This window comes from Staurois parvus, unplaced genomic scaffold (assembly GCF_062004578.1).
Source record: "Staurois parvus isolate SC_StPar_1 unplaced genomic scaffold, SC_StPar_1.0 ptg000813l, whole genome shotgun sequence".
In the NCBI taxonomy this organism is placed as follows: Eukaryota; Metazoa; Chordata; class Amphibia; order Anura; family Ranidae; genus Staurois; species Staurois parvus.
Genome location: NW_028318609.1, coordinates 3,425,784 through 3,445,336, shown reverse-complemented (window position 1 = coordinate 3,445,336; position 19,553 = coordinate 3,425,784). Strand labels below are relative to the sequence as shown.

Sequence of the window (19,553 nt, the reverse complement as noted above, 5' to 3'; positions counted from 1 at the left end):
ACTGGTCAGGCGTACAGTGACATCATGGCACTTGGAGCCTTTTCAGCAAATTTGAAAGCAAGTGCAAGGAAGGGGTGTAGGGGAGAGGGGGACCAAAGCCTCAAGGCAATTACAGGAGGTCAGTGGGTGACAGATCCAGGCCACACAGACTCTACAGACTGGTGTAAAGGGAAACTCTGATGTAAGACATTCTCTGATCACAAGAGCCTCCACCCCCCCAAGTTAGACTTCCCAGCATTTCCTGTTGCATAAGAGGCAGCAGAGTTCAGCCTTACAATGCAAGGGTAAACTTTGCAGACTCTGAGGTAAGGAGGAACTCTGTAAACTCTGATGTAAAGGTGGCTCTGGTGATAAGGGAACCTCTTACATCAGAGTTCCCATTTACACCAGAGTCCACAACATTCTTCCTTACATCATAGTCCACAGAGTTCCCCTTGACATCAGGGTCCACAGAGTTTCCCCTTGCACTGTAAGGCAAACCAGCTGCAAAACATGAAAGGGTCCCCCTGTGGGACCATAATAAAGGGCCCGCAATGGGAGTAACGGGCCTTCATCTCGAAGGGAAAGGCCCCAGGCTCAGGTTAGGGGGCTCTTCATGGTTTTTTGCACCGGGGCCCTAACGGGCCTTATTATGCCTCTGCGACTGATACCACGCCCCCTCCCAGGCTCCACGCTTCAGCACCTTCCTTAAACACTTGCCCTCCTGAGGATTTACCCCCCTTCATGACTTGGCCATTTTTTGCGTTACGGCGCTGCATTACTTTAACTGACAATTGCGTGGTCATGCAACGTTGCATCCAAATGAAATTTAATTCCTTTTTTTTCCCATGAATTGAGCTTTCTTTTGGTAGTATTTGATCGCCTGCGCGTTTTTTATTATAAAATTTTGCAAACAGGTAATTTTTCTCCTTCACTGATGTGCGTTGATGAGTCTGCACTGATAGGCGGCACTGATGGGCACTGATAGGTGGCACTGATGGGTAGCACTAATGGGGTGGCACTGTTAGTCGGCACTGACTGGCGCAACTTCTGGGCACAGACTGGCGCAATGGCTGGGCACTGACTGGCACCACTGGTGGGTGGCACTGCTGAGCACAGGTTAGTGGCACTGCTGGGCACAGGTGGGTGATACAGGTGGGCGGCACTGCTGGGCACAGGTGGATGGCACTGCTGGGTACAGGTGGGCGGCACTGCTGGGCACAGGTGGGCGGAAGTAGTGGGTGGCACTTCTGGGCACCGATCATCAGGGCACTGATCATCAGTGCCCTGATGATCGGTGCTGATCCCTGCTCTGACAACTGCCGGTTCTCGGCAGTACTTTCCTCACGCTCTGACAGCGTGAGGAAAGTGCAGCCGAGAACCGGTAATTGCATTTCCCTGTGATCAGCGTGTCATTGGACACTGCTGATCACGTCGTAAAAGGCCGCTGTGATTGGCCTTTTACCACATCACGTGATCAGCTGTGTCCGTAGGACACAACGATCATGGAGATTGCCGGGTGCTCGCCCCTGGGGGCACGCCGGAGTGTGCTCTGGGAGGACGTCATATGGCGCCCTGCCAGAACTGGCCGGCCACAGTGCAGCTGTCATTCGGCTATCTGCGGTCGGCAACTAGTTAAACATGTCCAGTAAAAAAATGTAAAAAATCAAATTTTGTCATAAATTTAGGCCAAAATGTATTCTGCTACGTCTGTGCTAAAAAAAATCCCAATACGTGTAAATTAATTGCTTTACGTGAAAGTCATAGCGTTTACAAATGGTAGTATAAATAATGGGATTTTTTTTTTCTAGTAATAATGGCGGAGATCAGCAACTTTTAGCGGGACTGCGGCGGACATTCTGACACTGGGAGGGAACTAACTTGGTGTCACTGACATCTCCAGTGACACCAATACACTGATCACTGTTAAAAAAAAAGCACTGACACTGTACTAATGACACTGGGCAGGAAGGGGTTAATGTGAGGGGCGATCAAAGGGTTAACTGTGTGTTGTGTGTGTTTTACTAGAGGGCGGGGGTGTTCTTCACTGTAAGCACATTGATCGGGATGGCTGTACTGTGCACAGCCATCCCGAGCAGTGTGCTTGAGCTGACAGGGAGGAAGATTGTAAAAAAAAAAACAATCTTCCTCTCCGTCGGAGATGCTCGGTAATCCATGGGCGCTGGCGGGTAATTGCCAGCCCGGACCCGGTGAATGATATCCACGGCCGTGAAAGGTGGAGTGGGTAGGGCATGTGCGCGTCTCACGTGCATCCCCTACCCAGAAATGCAAAATCACATATATATATACATGTGATTTTGCAGACAGGTGACGCCTTGTAGCAATATATCTGCTATAGGGCAGACCTTAAGTAGTTAATCCATCTTCCACCTGAACACCAGCACTACCCTGCTGCACAGGCTCTCTCACATTTAAGGGTTGCTCTTAGCCAACATGCCCAGCCTCCTGCCTGGGAATTGGGCAAGTTCCCTTAGACATGCAAATCTAGGCCTCTTCCACCCCTCTTCTAGAAAGTTCTTTCAGTTTCTATAAGGGTGGGAGGGCACAAGAAGCCCTGACCTGTAGAGGCTCTCAGCCTGTCCTGAGGTAACCTCACTGCCTCACTCCCAGGCTGATTCATTCCAGACTTCTAACAAGCCTCTGACTATAAAAAAACCCTATCTACCTAGAGGGCACTACACATGCTTTACATTTATAGGATTGTCAGCGAACCATCCTGCTGTGTGCTGCTGAGCAGTGTGGCTGGAGATTAAGGCCCCATGTACACAGGACACTTCTAAATGATGGAAACTGACTGCTGGAAAACGTAGATTAAAAACCGTCTGTTTTGCCGTGTTTGAATACCGTGTTTATGCGCATTTATGAGAGTTTGTGTTTAGAAGCGTTTTTTTTAAAGGAGACCTTCCAAAATGCCCAGAAAGCACTGACAGACATTTTGGAAGAAATAGAGAGAGCAGAAGCAGAGAGAGCAGTATTTGTTGAGATTAGCTGTCTTTATTTATTTTTTTTGTGGTGTTTGGATATGCTCCAGCTCATGTCTGGGCCGATATTATTGCAGCAGTGTCTAACATATATTTTTTTTCATGCAAAACCTCAAAGTGTGGTGTGCCAGGTCCATTTGAGTACCGGGAGAACGCTTTGCAAGAATTTTTCATGAGGAAAAAAGGCTCTGGACAGCATCTGGAAATGGAAGAGTTAAAAAAATTTGCAATCGCCTATAAACGCGGTTAGCCTGGTTTACAAGCGTTTTGCATTTGAAATGCTGATAAAATCTACTGCTGAATGCAAGTTTTCTGTGTTAAAAAAAAACTACTGTAAACTCCACTGCCTGCAAACGATGATGTGTACATGAACACATAGGAAAACATTAGGGAGAGTGCAGGGGCTGCTGAAAAAAGCGCTGAACAGCTCCTTAAACGTGAGTTTATCAGCTGCAGTGTACATGAGCCCTAAGGAGACATGATTTATGTTGAAGCACACATCCTATATGAACACACTTACTGGACCCACCCAATTCCCACTGATTGATGGGAACTGTAGTTTACTTTTACTGCAGAGAGAGAAGAAGATATGATGCAATCCCTGCTGTTACACATCCTCCCTGGCAGAGCAGAAGTCAAGGCCTGGACTGAGCAAAGCTAAAAGGGAGGGCCAGCATGACTGGGGCGTGCAGACGAGGCGGAGCGTGTATTTTGGGTGGGAGTCTATGCAAGAGAAAAAGGGGGGGGGGGTGGTTACTTACTTGATTGGAGTACGCAGCACTGAAGGGTGTTCTTGCCAGGATTTGAAAAGGGGGGTTGGGTCTTGTCAGAGTTCAGTCGGAGCTTGTGCCATCACGGGGTTGTGGCAGGGGTCGATGGGTCTTTGAAGGCGGTGTTGGAGTGACAATTTGATGAATTATGGGTTGGGCCCATCGTAGGTATGGGTGTCCCTTCCCAATTATAAGGTCAGGTTGGTAATGTGGGAGTTCATTGGCTGTATCTGGGACTACGTAACTAGTATTGTCCCCGGCGGGGGACAATTGGCGGTGTAGTAGCTGCTGGGGGCCTTTCATTGGGTGTCAGATACAGCCGAGTTTGTGATGGGAGTAATGGTGCCTTCAAAGACCTTGGACCCGGTTGGGATCTTACTGTCAGGTATTAATTAAGTTTACTGTAAGAAGTGTTATGTTGAGTTATGTTAAATAAATGGCTGCTATGGCCGGTTTTTACACCAGAAAGAGAGTCGCGTGGTCATTTGGGTGGGGAAGGTTTTTGAAGGGTGGTGGTGGTTTTTATGGCTTAGGGGTAAGTATTAGCCTCGGTATTCTGCAAGTCCAACAGTCATACTGTTATCTCTTGAATCACAGAGATGACTTCCTGAAAATTAAGTTAGCCCTTTTCTCTTCAATGGTAAGGAGTATCACAGATTTATTAACTGTTAAATATTAACTGTTTAGTGTTTTGCATAGGAGGATGTATAATGAGTGATATTTTTTGCTTATTCTGGAGTTCTTCTTTAGCAAGGCTAAAAGCAGTTTGGCTAATGATAATAAAATTAGACCAAAGCACCATCTATTATCTGGACAGACCATTATAAACTTAGAAAGAAATGCTGCAGAAAACCATAGTACATTACCTTCACCTAGCATCATTTGAAACCGAAATGCACTCATCTCATTGGATCACCTCTGTGTTTGTACAGGGAGCAGTGACCCCTTTGTACAGCTGACGCTGGAGCCTAAGCACCTTTTTCAAGCGGTGGAGCCACGCTGCACACAGATCATGAAGAATGAGCTGAACCCGCTATATGATGAGACATTTGATTTGTGAGTGGTTCAAACATATTTTGCAAACAAAATGTTTTATAATGAACAGTGAAGAATGCTGAAAATAAATATCAATACGGCTATTAAATATCAAGAATAGGTACAGACAGTACAATAGTCTTGTATATAAACAGACATCTTTTACTTTTCTCAGTTTGGTGACCCCGGAGCAATGTGAGGTTCCTGGAGCCTGCCTCCTGCTAACGGTTTTTGACCATGATACCCTTCTTTCCAATGAACTGGAGGGTGAAGCTTTTCTAGATCTTGCAAATGTGCCAGGATTAAAAGATGACACTGGCGGCATGGTTACCAAAATCCCACAAAAGCGGCTCCCCCTCAGTCATCCAAAACACAATGGTTTGTACTCCAGTTCATGACATTGGTGTTTTTGTTTTGTTTTGTCTTTTGGTTATAATGTGGGTGTTTGATAAATGCTATCCTGTAGCCCTGGGAAATACTGTATGTTCTTTTATTTTGTGAACAGTTACTGTATATCACAGAGTCAATGGTGGTGCAATTTAAGCCTCAGTTCAGCCACATTTTTCTATTTGGTTTGCTTTTCTGTCTGTGACCCCACTGGGGAGATTCCCCTCACTTTCTGTGCTTATGACACCAGGACCCAAAATGACAGGAGTGTTTGGGACAGAAAGAACAGACGGCGAGGAAAAAATTTAAAGTAATTCTTACCCTTTCCTGCCTTAAATTTTTTTCTTCAATAGGGACACAGACAGCAATTACATCCTTAAATGTTTTGGCTGCACTAGAGCTTTTATACCCTACTTGTTCTACAAAAGCATCCCTGTGCTTAATAGGGGATCATATAAAATATGGTAACCAAAATAATAAAGCAAGACTCTAGTCAAAAGATTTGTCAAGAGTATGGGTATTGGGTAGTAAAGAATGCCTTCTCTTTTTCACCTGTCTTAAAAGTGAGCAATGTCTGTCTCAGGGCCCTTTCACACAGTCCCACTACTCTCCATTCAGCAGAGGATCCATGAGCAGATTCCCTGCTGAATTGGAGCTGGATGGCAGTTTTTTTTACATCCATGCCCGTTCAGTTTGTGTCCGCATTTTGCACAGCAGACCTGTGATGGCTCTGTGGGTGGCTGGATGTAAACAGACAAGTCTGTTTACATCAGGCTACCTCCGATCGGTCACAGTTGGGTCACATTTTTTTCCAAACCTGGATGGACTTGGAGGTAGTTTGGTGTAAACAGACACAAATCTGTTTATATCAGTCTGCCCATAAACCCATAATGGAGTTTGTGATCAGGTCTGTCTAAACCAGGGGTGTCAAACTGGGGGCCCTCCAGCTGTTGCAAAACTACATCATGCCTTTGGGAGTCATGCTTGTGACTGTCAATCTTGCAATACCTCATGGGACTTGTAGTTTGGCAACAGCTGGAGGGCCGCCAGTTTGACACCCATGGTCTAAACAAACGGACAGGTGGACCTGATCTGAAAGTGCATGTGAAAGGGCTCTTTAGAGCAACTGTAGATGAGTAGCAGGAGCAATGGGGGGGTCTCAGCATCTACCAGACCCACATTTAGTATAAATGGACACCTAAACCCAGGTGACCCTTGTGCAGCTACAGAAATACAGTATGTCTGTACATACCTGGGAACTTTTGAATATTGCAGTTCCTGAAAATGGGAGTGGTGTTAATTAATAGTTGTAGTGTAGAGTGCGAATCGGAATGGTTGCATTACAGTGAGAGGGGCTTAAATGATAGGTCTAGAGTCTACAGTACAATAAAATACATATAAAAATACATATAAAAAAAGACCTATCATTTAAGCCCCTCTCACTGTAATGCAACCATTCCGATTCGCACTCTACACTACAACTATTAATTAACACCACTCCCATTTTCAGGAACTGCAATATTCAAAAGTTCCCAGCACTGATTTATAAGCTATATACTGTTTATCGGCTAGATCCATCCACTCTTACCACAATAGCACCAAGATCTACTCTGTTTTTGCCTACAAGGGCAATGATTCTTTCTCCAGTATCTCATGCCAACCTCCTCTTAGACCCCAGCATCTCCCTCCTCTTACCTAAATACCCCCCGTGACCATCCTGTTACTTGAGCACCTACCATTTGTGGGAAAACTGGCTCCTCAGGTAGTGGTGGAGTTTGTGGCACTCCTTCCCTTTCCCCTCTGGGTGCAGGTATAGGGTGCAGATCCTCAGGATGCCCCAGGCCAGAACCAACTGGAAACTCTGCATGAATCTCAGAGGTTTGTCCTGCAGGATCTGCTCAATATTCACCTCTGGGAGATCCAAGATATCAGCACACCAATCCATCTCTAACTGACCACCATGTGAGTGAAGCAGCTTGGTCAGATAGGCGGTGATTGCTTCGGACGCTAGCAAACATACTGCGGCAGCCGCAATGAGTGAAATAGCTGTGGCCCTGCAGTTCAGAGAATGTACCCATTCATTGTAATATAAAACCAATCAGACATTCTGGAATTGCAGCCAGTCAGGGAAGGTCTGATACTGTCACATGTTCCCAGTTGGCTGCAGTATCAAGATGTCTGATTGGTTACACAATAAATTAGTACATTTTCTGAACTGCTGGGCCACAGCTTTTTCACTCACTGTTGGCACTGCATTTATTCTTGCAATGACTTGACAACTGCGTTGAAATCCTAGCACTGCCAGTTCATTTCCAGTTAGCTCACTGATATGTACATGTGTAATATAGTTTTTAATGATGATCTGAACAAATAAATGTAACTGTTTTCCACTCATCCACCATGGCCCTTGAACTGGGTCTTAAGGTAGGGGTTAGATGAACTTCTGGATCATGTAACCACTGTGATTGGCTGTCACAGTGGTCACATGATTGGGAGCTTGTCCTTCTGGCTCCCGATCACAGTTTGAGACCGAGAGCTATCGGTGACAGCTCCATCTCTGTGCTGGAAGTGCCCAGGCAGTGCACTTTTAGCACAGAAACCTCAGCTGCTATGGATGCATGTGTGCGGTGTGTGGACAATAAAGCTCACCCTCCTTTCTGCTGCACATATGCGTTACACGTGTCATAAACCTTTTCTACAATCCTTCCCCAAAACTCAAATTCTACCCCAAATTTCCAAAATAAATCTGAAGAAATGTCCACAATGCAAAGTCCACAAAATGTCCACACTATTCAATCTTCCAAATGTGATAAGTATCCAATTCGCCACTTCAATCCAAGAGGCTCATTCTTCTCCCTTGAGAAGAAGTCGGAAGTGACGAGACGCGTCAGAGTCGTGACGTCAGACGCAAAACTGGAAGGAGCAGCGCGACCATCTTGGATGTGGTTCTTGAATAGGATGCTTTTATCTCATATGTAAACAGATATTAAATTTTGAATTTTATGCATTTACTCCACTGAGTCTTCTCTTCTCTGGCCTGTGAGGAACGGGGGGATCCCACTGCGTACTCCCTTAAGAGGAAAGCTATCTGGCATGTGGGATTGTGTGAAATGCCTGTGCAAGCTGCAAGAGGGTAATAGCATGTTATCCTAGCAGAGTGGTGGCACCAATTTGGACTAGTGCACCTTATCACTAGTGGAATCTTGGATTGAAGTGGCAAATTGGATACTTATCACATTTGGAAGATTGAATAGTGTGGGCATTTTGTGGACTTTGCATTGTGGACATTTCTTCGGATTTATTTTGGAAATTTGGGGTAGAATTTGAGTTTTGGGGAAGGATTGTAGAAAGGTTTATGGCATTTGTACTTTCAAGGGTGAAAGATTTACTTTTCTTTGGGGATACACAGAGATTTTGATTTGATTATGCGTTACACGGCCAGCATGAGGTTAAAGAGAAAATGCAGCTTCCTGCCTTACACTGCAGTGGTCTGTGTTGGCAGAGCTGAGTTAAAGCAACACCCCTTGGCACAGAGAAGGGCAGGGAGTATGTCTGATCTGTTCCACTGGGTCTGCCTATTAAAGTGCATAGTCAATGTTAGACCTTCTGAACAAAAGTTGAAATCTAAAGGTAAGACCATAAAAATGGAGGTTGTTAGTACAAAGTCTATCTGATTGCATGTCTATTTCTGTGACTTTAATTGAGATTTAATAAAACCTTAAACAGTCTCTTGCTTGGACAAAACAAACATATTTGTTATGAACAGGTTGGAGACATTAGTGCTGAACAAGCCAAACAAAACAAAAATTATCTATGAATGCCATTAGATAACCCTACAGGACATAGGCCAAAATCACAATGACAGGACTACTGGTCCTTCCTGTTTTCCAGACTTTGATAATTAACAGTGTGCTTCTCATTACAGGGGATCGAATCCTGCAGCTCTTGGAATGTCGTCGTTCTGAAAAGGAAGCCCTTCTGTTTGTCAAACTTCGCAGGCAGAGAGCTCGTCAGTCAAGGGAAAGTGAACGATGAGTTTGGTGCAGGGGAGGCCATGCAGAAGAACCTGTCATTTACTGCACAAGAGGCCTTTCTCTGTACATTAGAAAACACTCTACCATAGACTAAAGAGGATCTCCAGGGAAGCTGCTAAAGCTACAGCTGAAATATGTATGTCTTTACTTTTTTTTATCAGCCAAAGCATGTCATTCTGCACAGCCAACCTTATGATTCCACACATTTGCCACCCTGCAGGGCTAGAGTGATGACTATTCCCATATTCCAGCCATTTCCTGCTGTCAATTTTACTGGATCCCTTATTTTCTGACTGAGCAAAACTAAAGATGCTGTCCAATGACAGGCTGCATCCAGGTGGTGTGCCTGGAGACCACCAAAGGAAGTAAAGAGGGTCCACCATGTGACAAAATGTTGTTATAGAATATTATTATTACCGTATTTCAGGTACTTATATAGTGCTGTCAATTTACACAGAGCTTTACATATATATATATGTACATTCACATCAGTCCCTAACCCTCAAGGGGTGTACAATCTAAGGGCCCTAACTCACATTCATACATACACATACTAGGGACAATTTAGACAGGAGCCTGCCAGCATGTCTTTGGAGTTTGGGAGGAAACCCACGCAGGCACAGGGAGAACATGCAAACTCCAGGCAGGTGGTGCCGTGGTTGGGATTCGAACCAGCGACCTAGTATTGCCAGAGGGAAGTGCTAACCATTTGGCCATGGTTAAAGAGATATTGTTTAACAGCTGCAGCTTATTCTTTTATGTATATATTCCAAGGAATCGCTCACTTGGAACAAAATCCAGTCAGAGACTGTTTGCATAGAACAAAATCCTGTCAGAAAATGTTCACATGGAACGAAATCATCAGATACCACTCACACGGAACAAAATCCCGTCATAGACCACTCACACGGAACAAAATCCCATCATAGACCGCTCACACGGAGCAAAATCCCATCAGAGACCACTCCCATGGAACTAAATCCCATCAGAGACCACTCACACGGAACAAAATCCCATCAAAGACCACTCCCACGGAACAAAATCCCGTCAGAGACCACTCCCACGGAACAAAGTTCCGCCAGAGACCACTCACACGGAACAAAATCCCGTCAGAGACCACTCACACAGAACAAAATCCCATCAGAGACCACTCACACATAACAAAATCCCATCATAGACCACTCACACGGAACAAAATCCCGTCGGAGACCGCTCACACGGAACAAAATCCCGTCATAGACCACTCACACGGAACAAAATCCCATCAGAGACCACTCACACGGAACAAAATCCCATCAGAGACCACTCACACAGAACTAAATCCCGTCAGAGATCACTCGCACATAACAAAATCCCGTCATAGACCACTCACACGGAACAATATCCCGTCATAGACCGCTCACACGGAACAAAATCCCGTCAGAGACCACTCCCATGGAACTAAATCCCATCAGAGACCACTCCCACGGAACTAAATCCCGTCAGAGACCACTCCCACGGAACAAAATCCCGTCAGACCACTCACACGGAACAAAATCCCGTCAGAGACCACTCCCACGGAACAAAATCCCGCCAGAGACCACTCACACGGAACAAAATCCCGTCAGAGACCACTCACACGGAACAAAATCCCATCATAGACCACTCACACGGAACAAAATCCCATCAGAGACCGCTCACACGGAACAAAATCCCGTCGGAGACCACTCCCACGGAACTAAATCCCGTCGGAGACCACTCACACGGAACAAAATCCCGTCGGAGACCACTCACACGGAACAAAATCCCGTCGGAGACCACTCCCACGGAACAAAATCCCGTCGGAGACCACTCCCACGGAACAAAATCCCGTCGGAGACCACTCCCACGGAACTAAATCCCTTCAGAGACCACTCACACGGAACGAAATCATCAGATACCACTCACACGGAACAAAATCCCGTCAGAGACCACTCACACATAACAAAATCCCGTCATAGACCACTCACACGGAACATAATCCCATCAGAGACCACTCACACGGAACAAAATCCCATCAGAGACCACTCACACGGAACAAAATCCCGTCAGACCACTCCCACAGAACTAAATCCCGTCAGAGATCACTCGCACATAACAAAATCCCGTCATAGACCACTCACATGGAACAAAATCCCGTCAGAGACCACTCACACGGGAACAAAATCCCGTCAGACCACTCCCACAGAACTAAATCCCGTCAGAGATCACTCGCACGGAACAAAATCCCATCAGAGACCACTCCCACGGAACTATATCCCGTCAGAGACCACTCCCACGGAACTATATCCCGTCAGAGACCACTCCCACAGAACTAAATCCCGTCAGAGACCACTCACACAGAACAAAGTCTATAGTTGCCAACAGTCCCAAAATGCTCGGGACGCTCACAGAAATTGGACATCTGTCACAGAGAATTCTTGCTCCGGGTAGAGTCCCAAAAATTTCGATTTGTCACTGACAGTCAGCTACCCTGTCACATTGATGCGGCTGCGTGCTGCTGGCAATGCTGTACACCGATATCCTCTGAGTCTGTCCAGTGTCCGATCACATCCCCCTCAGCCCTGTGATCCCCCTGCCCTCCTCCTGGCTGGGACTTCCATTCAAAGACGACAGGGAGTCATGTGATGCCTGCTGATGCCCGCCTCTCATTCCTGATTGGTTGGCACTGTGAGGGGGCATGGCCAGCTGAGGGGTGACCCCTCCAGCTCGCCTTTAGCCTCTACAGTTGTAGGGGGCATGTGTGAGGCAGAGAGGAAGATGCAGTAGGGCAGACTCCGACACGCCTGTTTGTTGGGGACCCAGCAGAGAGGACTCAGGAGGCTTGCAGACAGGAGGACACAACAGAGAGAGAGTGACCAGAGGATTGGAGGACAGAGATGGTGCAGCGCCAGTGTGAGAGCGGACGACCCAACCAGCGAGGACTCACAGTTGCTGACTTTTTGGGAGTTGCTCTTAGGTTTATGGCTTGAGGTAGGAGCAAGTTTTTTTTTGGGGGGGGGGGGAAGAGCAGCAGGTGAAGGTTGTCTAATTTGACTGTGAGGGTGTCTGTTTTTTTGGGGGGGTGGAGCAGCAGGTGAGGTTTGTCTCATTTATCTGTGATGGAGAAGTAAATCTGTTTTTCTTTGGGGGGGGGGTAGTTCCCCTCCCACCCAAAAACAAACACAAGAGACTCACTCCTTCATCACAGCCAATCGAGTCAACCCTCACCCGCTTCTCCCCCTCCCCCCAAAAAACTAACTCCTCTCAGGTTATGATTATCCCCCCCCACTAAAAAAAAAACACCAAAAAACAGACTACGCCTACAGTCTCTGACCCTCTCCTGTACTGCGCCCGCAGTCTCTGATGCTCTCCTGTACTACGCTTGCAGTCTCTGACCCTCTACTGTACTGCGCTCGCAGTCTCTGACCCTCTCCTGTACTACGCTTGCAGTCTCTAACTCTCTACTGTAGTACAGCCGCAGTCTCTGACCCTCTCCTGTACTGCGCCCACAGTCTCTGACCTTCTCCTGTACTGCGCCCGCAGTCTCTGACCCTCTCCTGTACTACGCTTGCAGTCTCTGACCCTCTACTGTACTACAGCCGCAGTCTCTGACCCTTTTCTAGACTACTGCCACAATCTTTGACCAACTCCTGTACTACTCTCGCAGTCTCTGACCCTCCCTTGTACTACCCCTGTAACCTGACCCTGCAGTCCCTGACCAACTCCTGTACTATGCCTGCAGTCCCTGACCAACTCCTGTACTACACCTGCAGTGTCAGACCATAGTCCTGTACTAGCTGCAGTAACCTCTAGTAACCAATCAGTGAGCGGTAATGATGTGCTGTAACCTCTAGCAACCAATCAGTGAGTGAATGTTTACATTAAGTTTTTTAAGATAAGTCTATGATTGTGTTTTTTTGTTTTGGGATGTTGGGGTGGAGAGTAAAATTGCATGGGTGGAGCCCAAGAGACTGTTTAACCACACCCCCTTTACACCACGCCCAATTAGTGTAATTTAAACAACACCCTTTTTTGGCACCACCCTCTCTCGTGTTAGGCCACACCCATGAATGAATACACTACCCCTAATTAACATACTGCTCACTGTCTTTCTGGACATACAGGAAAAAAAGTGTCCCTAAAAATTTTTTTAAATATTGGCAACTAATAAAATCCTGTCAGAAACCACTCATATGGGACAAATTCCTGTCAGAGACCACTCAGGCGGAATTAAATCCTGTCAGAGGCTGCTCAAATGGAACAAAAATCCTGTCAGAGAACGTTCACGTGGAACGAAATCCTGCCAGAGCCCACTCACACGGAACAAAATCTTGTCAGAGCCCACTCACGTGGAATGAAATCCTGTCAGAGATCGTTCACGTGGAGCAAAATCGTGTCAGAGACCATTCAGGCAGAACGAAATCCTGTCAGAGGCCGCTCATGCAGAGCAAAATCGTGTCAGAGGCCATTCACGCGGAACGAAATCCTGTCAGAGACCACTCACACGGAACAAAATCCTGTCAGAGACCGTTCACGTGGAGCAAAATCCTGCCAGATACCGCTCATGCGGAGCAAAATCGTGTCAGAGACCATTCACGCGGAACGAAATCCTGGCAGAGACCACTCACGCGGAACAAAATCCTGTCAGAGACCACTCACGCGGAACAAAATCCTGTCAGAGACCGTTCACGTGGAGCAAAATCCTGTCAGAGACCGTTCACGTGGAGCAAAATCCTGTCAGAGACCATTCACGCGGAACGAAATCCTGTCAGAGACCATTCACGCGGAACAAAATCCTGTCAGAGACCACTCACGCGGAACAAAATCCTGTCAGAGGCCGTTCACGTGGAGCAAAATCCTGTCAGAGACCGTTCACGTGGAACAAAATCCTGTCAGAGACCGTTCACGTGGAGCAAAATCCTGTCAGAGACCGTTCACGTGGAGCAAAATCCTGTCAGAGACCATTCACGCTGAACGAAATCCTGGCAGAGACCACTCACGCGGAACAAAATCCTGTCAGAGACCACTCACGCGGAACAAAATCCTGTCAGAGACCGTTCACGTGGAGCAAAATCCTGTCAGAGACCGTTCACGTGGAGCAAAATCCTGTCAGAGACCGTTCACGTGGAGCTAAATCCTGTCGGAGACCGCTCATGCGGAACTAAATCCTGTCAGAAACCACTTATATGGAACAAAATCCTGTCAGAGACCGCTCAAACGGAGCAAAATCCTGTCAGAGACCACTCGCACAGAACAAAATCCTGTCAGAGACTGGTCTTATGGAACAAAATTCTGTCAGAGATCAAAGGGTGGGTGGGAGATACAACTGCCTTGGGCGCAGTGGTTTACTGTAGGGATGAAGGTTCCTTCCTCCTGTTACAAGGCTGATGGGAGTAGTGACAGTGGCAGTAATTTTGACAAGTGAGTGACTGCTATTCACAGGATCCTCCAAGCTTGCACATCATGAATGGGGGGCGCAGTTTGGCATCTTTGCCCTGGGCGCTTGATGACCTTTTCCCAACACTGCTAATAGTCAAGACTATATACAACATATATAAGTGTGTGTATATATAAATGTGTGTGTGTGTATGTATATGTGTGTGTGTGTGTGTGTATATGTATATATATGTATATATATGTATATATATATATATATATATATATATATATGCCTCTGCTTCTCCCTGCACCAGTCTATAGGCAGGTCAATATACTGTACATATCAGACCTCCCAATTGAATTTAAGAAATTGGGATGGGTAGGAGCAGGGTTATGTGGCACGTATGTATGTCGTTGCTTCCCTGGAGTTCCGCTTTAACTATTTCCTTCCTCCTATGCAGCAGCAAACTGGTCACTGCTGTTTCTGCTATACCTGGACAGTAAAAACATTGTAAATGTGCAACACATGCCTTAAATTTAAGGACTGTCAAAGGCAAAGATGCATATTTTATAAAGACTGCAGTTTATACAAAAAGGCAAACGAAATTCATTTTCATTGTGTTTGTACAAGAATGCCTTGGATTAATAAAATATATATTAAAATGAAAGAGAACGGTCACTGGCATTGTGTTACAAAGCTGTGTAAACAGGTTAAAGTAAGACTCCATTTATAACACATTACTCTGTCATTATCATACATTAGCTGCTCTCTCTGTTGTACATGAATATCCTTTGTAGTATCCATTTCGGTCAGTGAAAAATGTTTAACTTTTGATTGTGAAGTAAAATACCTGACATGTTCAAGTATGAGTAAGCCAGGGGCGGATTGACCATTTGGAAACTTGGGCACTGCCCGAGGGCCCAGGGTCAGTAGGGGGCCCCATGAGATGCCCCTTGTAACTTTTTCATAGGCTTTTTTGAGTTTGGGCAAGGACACAGGGGCCCAATGATCCCCTATTGCCCGGGGCCCCATGAGTTGTCAGTCCGCCCCTGGAGTAAGGATATGACTCTCTCTAGTATGACAGTGCTGGTGCCTTATGCTGGGCCCAGCACTGTCACATGTTGCCAGGAAAGACGTCCATAGCCCTGTGTGAGTTCCAACAAGTCTGTTGACATGTGGGTTAGTGCCTTATGGCTGTAGGTCATCCTAACCTACCAAGGCCCCATGTCATTCTTACTTTTTCCACCGGCTGACCACTGTGTCACAGCACTGATATGGAGACATTTCAGGAGAGACTGCAGAACACCAAACCTCCTACCAGCTCTTTCTGACAAACAGGTCCTTGTACACTTTGGCAAGGGTAAGAGCCACTCCAGTACACTTAAAAAGGCTTTGCTACTTAATGGTTACAGGCCAGGTTCCTGGGACTAGACTTGCACCAGGGTTAAGGACCGTATAAGAGGGATGCCTCTTGGACCACATGCACCACCCCACCATCAGGACCCTCCCTCAACTGGCCACCACCATCCCCACACTGAACTGGCTGCTCCTCCTTCCTTCTCTCATCATCTCCACATTACTGGCTAAATAGGGATGGGTCCACACAGTTCACACATAGCTTCTCAGGAGACACAAAACCAGGCAAATTGTGCTTTTTCAGAACTGGTTTTTGAAAGTAGTGATAATTCCAAAAACTGATGAAAACTTTTCCAAAATAATGGCAAGTACAATGCCTAATAATCCTGGATGTTTGCAGTGTAAACACCAGGGGGTACTTCTTCCTTTATATTCTGTGATGTGAAACACTACATCACAAGTCTCTCATTTAGTTCAAGTATCCCAATTATGGGGTGCCCACAGAGGGGGAGAAAAACAAAAATAAAAGTCTTTCGTCCTCTGCATCCTTTTTCCAGAACCTTCTTAGAATCCTCAGCTTACTGTTATAACGCCTTCCCTTGTGTTTACGGGCTCAGGACAAAGAAGATGAGAGAACCACTTGTCTTGTGCTGTAGACTGTACCTGAGGTAATTGAGTCCACAGCAGGCTCCATAGACCAGCAACTGTGGGAAAGCACTGTTTTCCAGTGGAACGAAGGATAAGCTTTCTCCTCACCCCTAGACAACACAAGCAGTTGACCCATGCAGTGCAGGCACAGCCCGACTGCATGGGAAGACTTTTTTTTTGCCTGGAGTTTGGCTTTAACCATATACCCCTCCTTACAAGTCTTTTCCCTGTCATCCGTCCCTGGAGATTGACCACACTGGTAAATTATCACCCACTTCCATTACAGAACATGAAGGCACAATTGCACAATGCAGTCTCACACAGATTAGCAGTGAATTTACAACCGAGTTTACAGGCACTGGTAATTTACAGGTAGCATAGTAGTCTCTCTGGAAGTTGTGAATTCTTCGCTTAGTACACAATAAGGTAAACTTATTCTGTATTTAATATTCCAAAAACACAGAACAGTGCATGGACATATGTACAGAAATAAAAAAAATTACGAAAAACAAGAAAGAAAATGACAGAGAGATTAGGAATTTCTATAAAATAAAAATGGAAGAAAAACAGACACAAACTTTATAATTTGAGCAATATTTATCCTGTTGATGGGAGCACATCAGGGAAAGCCAGGACCCTCCTTGTCCAGAACAAGCTTCAAACTATGTCAGGACTTGGGTCTGAACTTGCGACCTCTGCTTTGTCTGGCAATGTCTCTTTTTGCTGAGACCCCTGAGATGCCGAACAGCTCCCTGCCTGATCTCTAAAAATATCATTGCTTTGTGTCTTGTTTGTCTTGAATCTTAAACCACTTGCTTCTTCACCCCTTGCTTCTTCCATGAACTTCCTATTACAGCCATTCCTTTTTCACTTCCTGTTTGCCAGATTATTGTGCTCTCTCCAGCCAATATCTCGCTCTTGTTTCTCCTGCTGCCATCAGTATCTTTGCTATCACTTGTTACTGTCCTAGACTACGCTTCTGCTTGATCCCACCTGTAACCACTCGTTACAGACTACACTTCTGCTTGATCCCTACCTGCTATATCTGCTACTGGACCTTGGCTTACTCACGTCCTAGTTGGGCCATCCTGTGAACAACGATGTGGTACTAATGCAGAAAAACCCATCTCCACTATCAGGAACTCTGGTTAATACCGGTTAGTGGTTAGACCCTGCGACTCGAGTGAGCCTGCGTCATCCACCAGGGTGACCTGCCTGTGTATCCTTTCTGCTGGCTTCTCTACTGCTATTGGTCTCGAGCCTGGAATGCTTAGTTGCATGACACAATTTTATAGGGGTAGTGGTGTGGGACAGACTCTTCCCCCTTGACCAGACACCTTTGAGGGTGGTACTCTGCCAGGTGTTGGGAACTTTCTTTCCTCTAAAGTAGTCATAGGAGAGATTTACTAAAACTGGTACACACAGAATCTGGTACAGCTGTGCACAGTAACCAATCAGCTTCTAGGTTTTATTGTCAAAGCCCAATTGAACAAGTTGAAGGTAGAAGCTGACTGGTTTCTATGCACAGCTGCATCAGATTCTGCATGCTTCATTTTTAGTCAATCTCCCCCATGAAGCATATGGACCAGCTGATGAGTGGGTCGACGCTGGAATTCCTGACACCAGTGCATCATTCTGACTGTAGCAAGTCCAAATACAACATGCCTGCAGGGCCCAAATAACCACTTTGTAGGTTCTTAGATGGTTTTATCAGGCCAGGACATGCAATTTTGCATCTACATGTAGCTTATAGTGTGTACTTTATTATTAAAGTGTTACTAAACCCAGGACCCTGTATTCACTCTATCTGGTCTCAGTACACAGAACATGCAAATGCTATTTAAATATATAAATATGCAGCGCTAATAAATAAAATAATAAAAATTGCACTATATCATATTAAAACAACTGAATCCATTATTAGTGGTACAATGAAGTGTTGTGTGCAAGCATTAATAAATCCGTAATAAAGGAAATCTGTGACTCTTGTGCTCGTGAAGATGGACAAACATTGCACTAACCAGATAGCGCAATTAATGCGCGTGGAGCAAATAAGACCTGCTCCTGGTACTCTGGACGTGTAATACCATGGGGATAGGTGTCATTAGCGTGTAGGCCACTAGGTGTCATCCATCTAGGTATACCTTCTAGTCTCCAAATATGCCAGTCACAGCCACCAGGAGGAGGATCACACACCAATCCAGGCCACAGAAAACCTTCAAAAACGGGCTCCCAAGGGAATGATGAGCCCAGAGAAAGCCTCCAATAGTGCAGTAGGTCTTTATTTCACAAAAATTCCAGCATAAACAGATTAAAAGAACGAACTTACATCCGCATCCAATATGGCCGCCGGCTGTCATTCAGGATGGCCTTGCGGTGTATGCACAGTAGTCAGGGGCACCTCCCTAACGCGTTTTGTGTCCTTACACTTCCAGCCGGTGGCCATATTGGATATTGGATTCGGATGTAAGTTTGTTCTTTTAATGCTGGAATTTTTGTGAAATAAAGACCTGCTGCACTATTGGAGGCTTTCTCTGGGCTCATCATTCCCTTGAGAGCCTGTTTTTGAAGGTTTTCTGTGGCCTGGATTGGTGTGTGATCCTCCTCCTGGTGGCTGTGACTGGCATATTTGGAGACTAGAGGGTATACCTAGATGGATGACATCTAGTGGCCTACACACTGATGACACCTATCCCCATGGTATTACACGTCCAGAGTACCAGGAGCAGGTCTTATTTGCTCCACGCGCATTAATTGCGCTATCTGGTTAGTGCAATATTTGTCCATCTTCACGAGCACAAGAGTCACAGATTTCCTTTATTACGGATTTATTAATGCTTGCACACAACACTTCATTGTACCACTAATAATGGACTCAGTTGTTTTAATATGATATAGTGCAATTTTTATTATTTTATTTATTAGCGCTGCATATTTATATATTTATGTTTCTTTTATTGGG

The 19,553-nt window shown here is 45.7% G+C and overlaps 1 protein-coding gene across 2 annotated transcripts in view; it reads left to right on the top strand.

Moving 5' to 3' along the window:
• UNC13D (unc-13 homolog D) overlaps positions 1–15,265 on the top strand; it is a 156,713-nt gene extending 141,448 nt beyond the window's left edge. For both annotated transcript variants that reach the window (XM_089654907.1, XM_089654906.1), the window contains exons 31-33: positions 4,684–4,807; positions 4,962–5,164; positions 9,099–15,265. In XM_089654907.1, coding sequence (XP_089511033.1) covers positions 4,684–4,807; positions 4,962–5,164; positions 9,099–9,208 — 437 coding nt within the window. In that variant the 3' untranslated portion in view covers positions 9,209–15,265. The remainder of the gene's footprint in view (positions 1–4,683; positions 4,808–4,961; positions 5,165–9,098) is intronic.
• Positions 15,266–19,553: the final 4,288 nt, after the last annotated feature.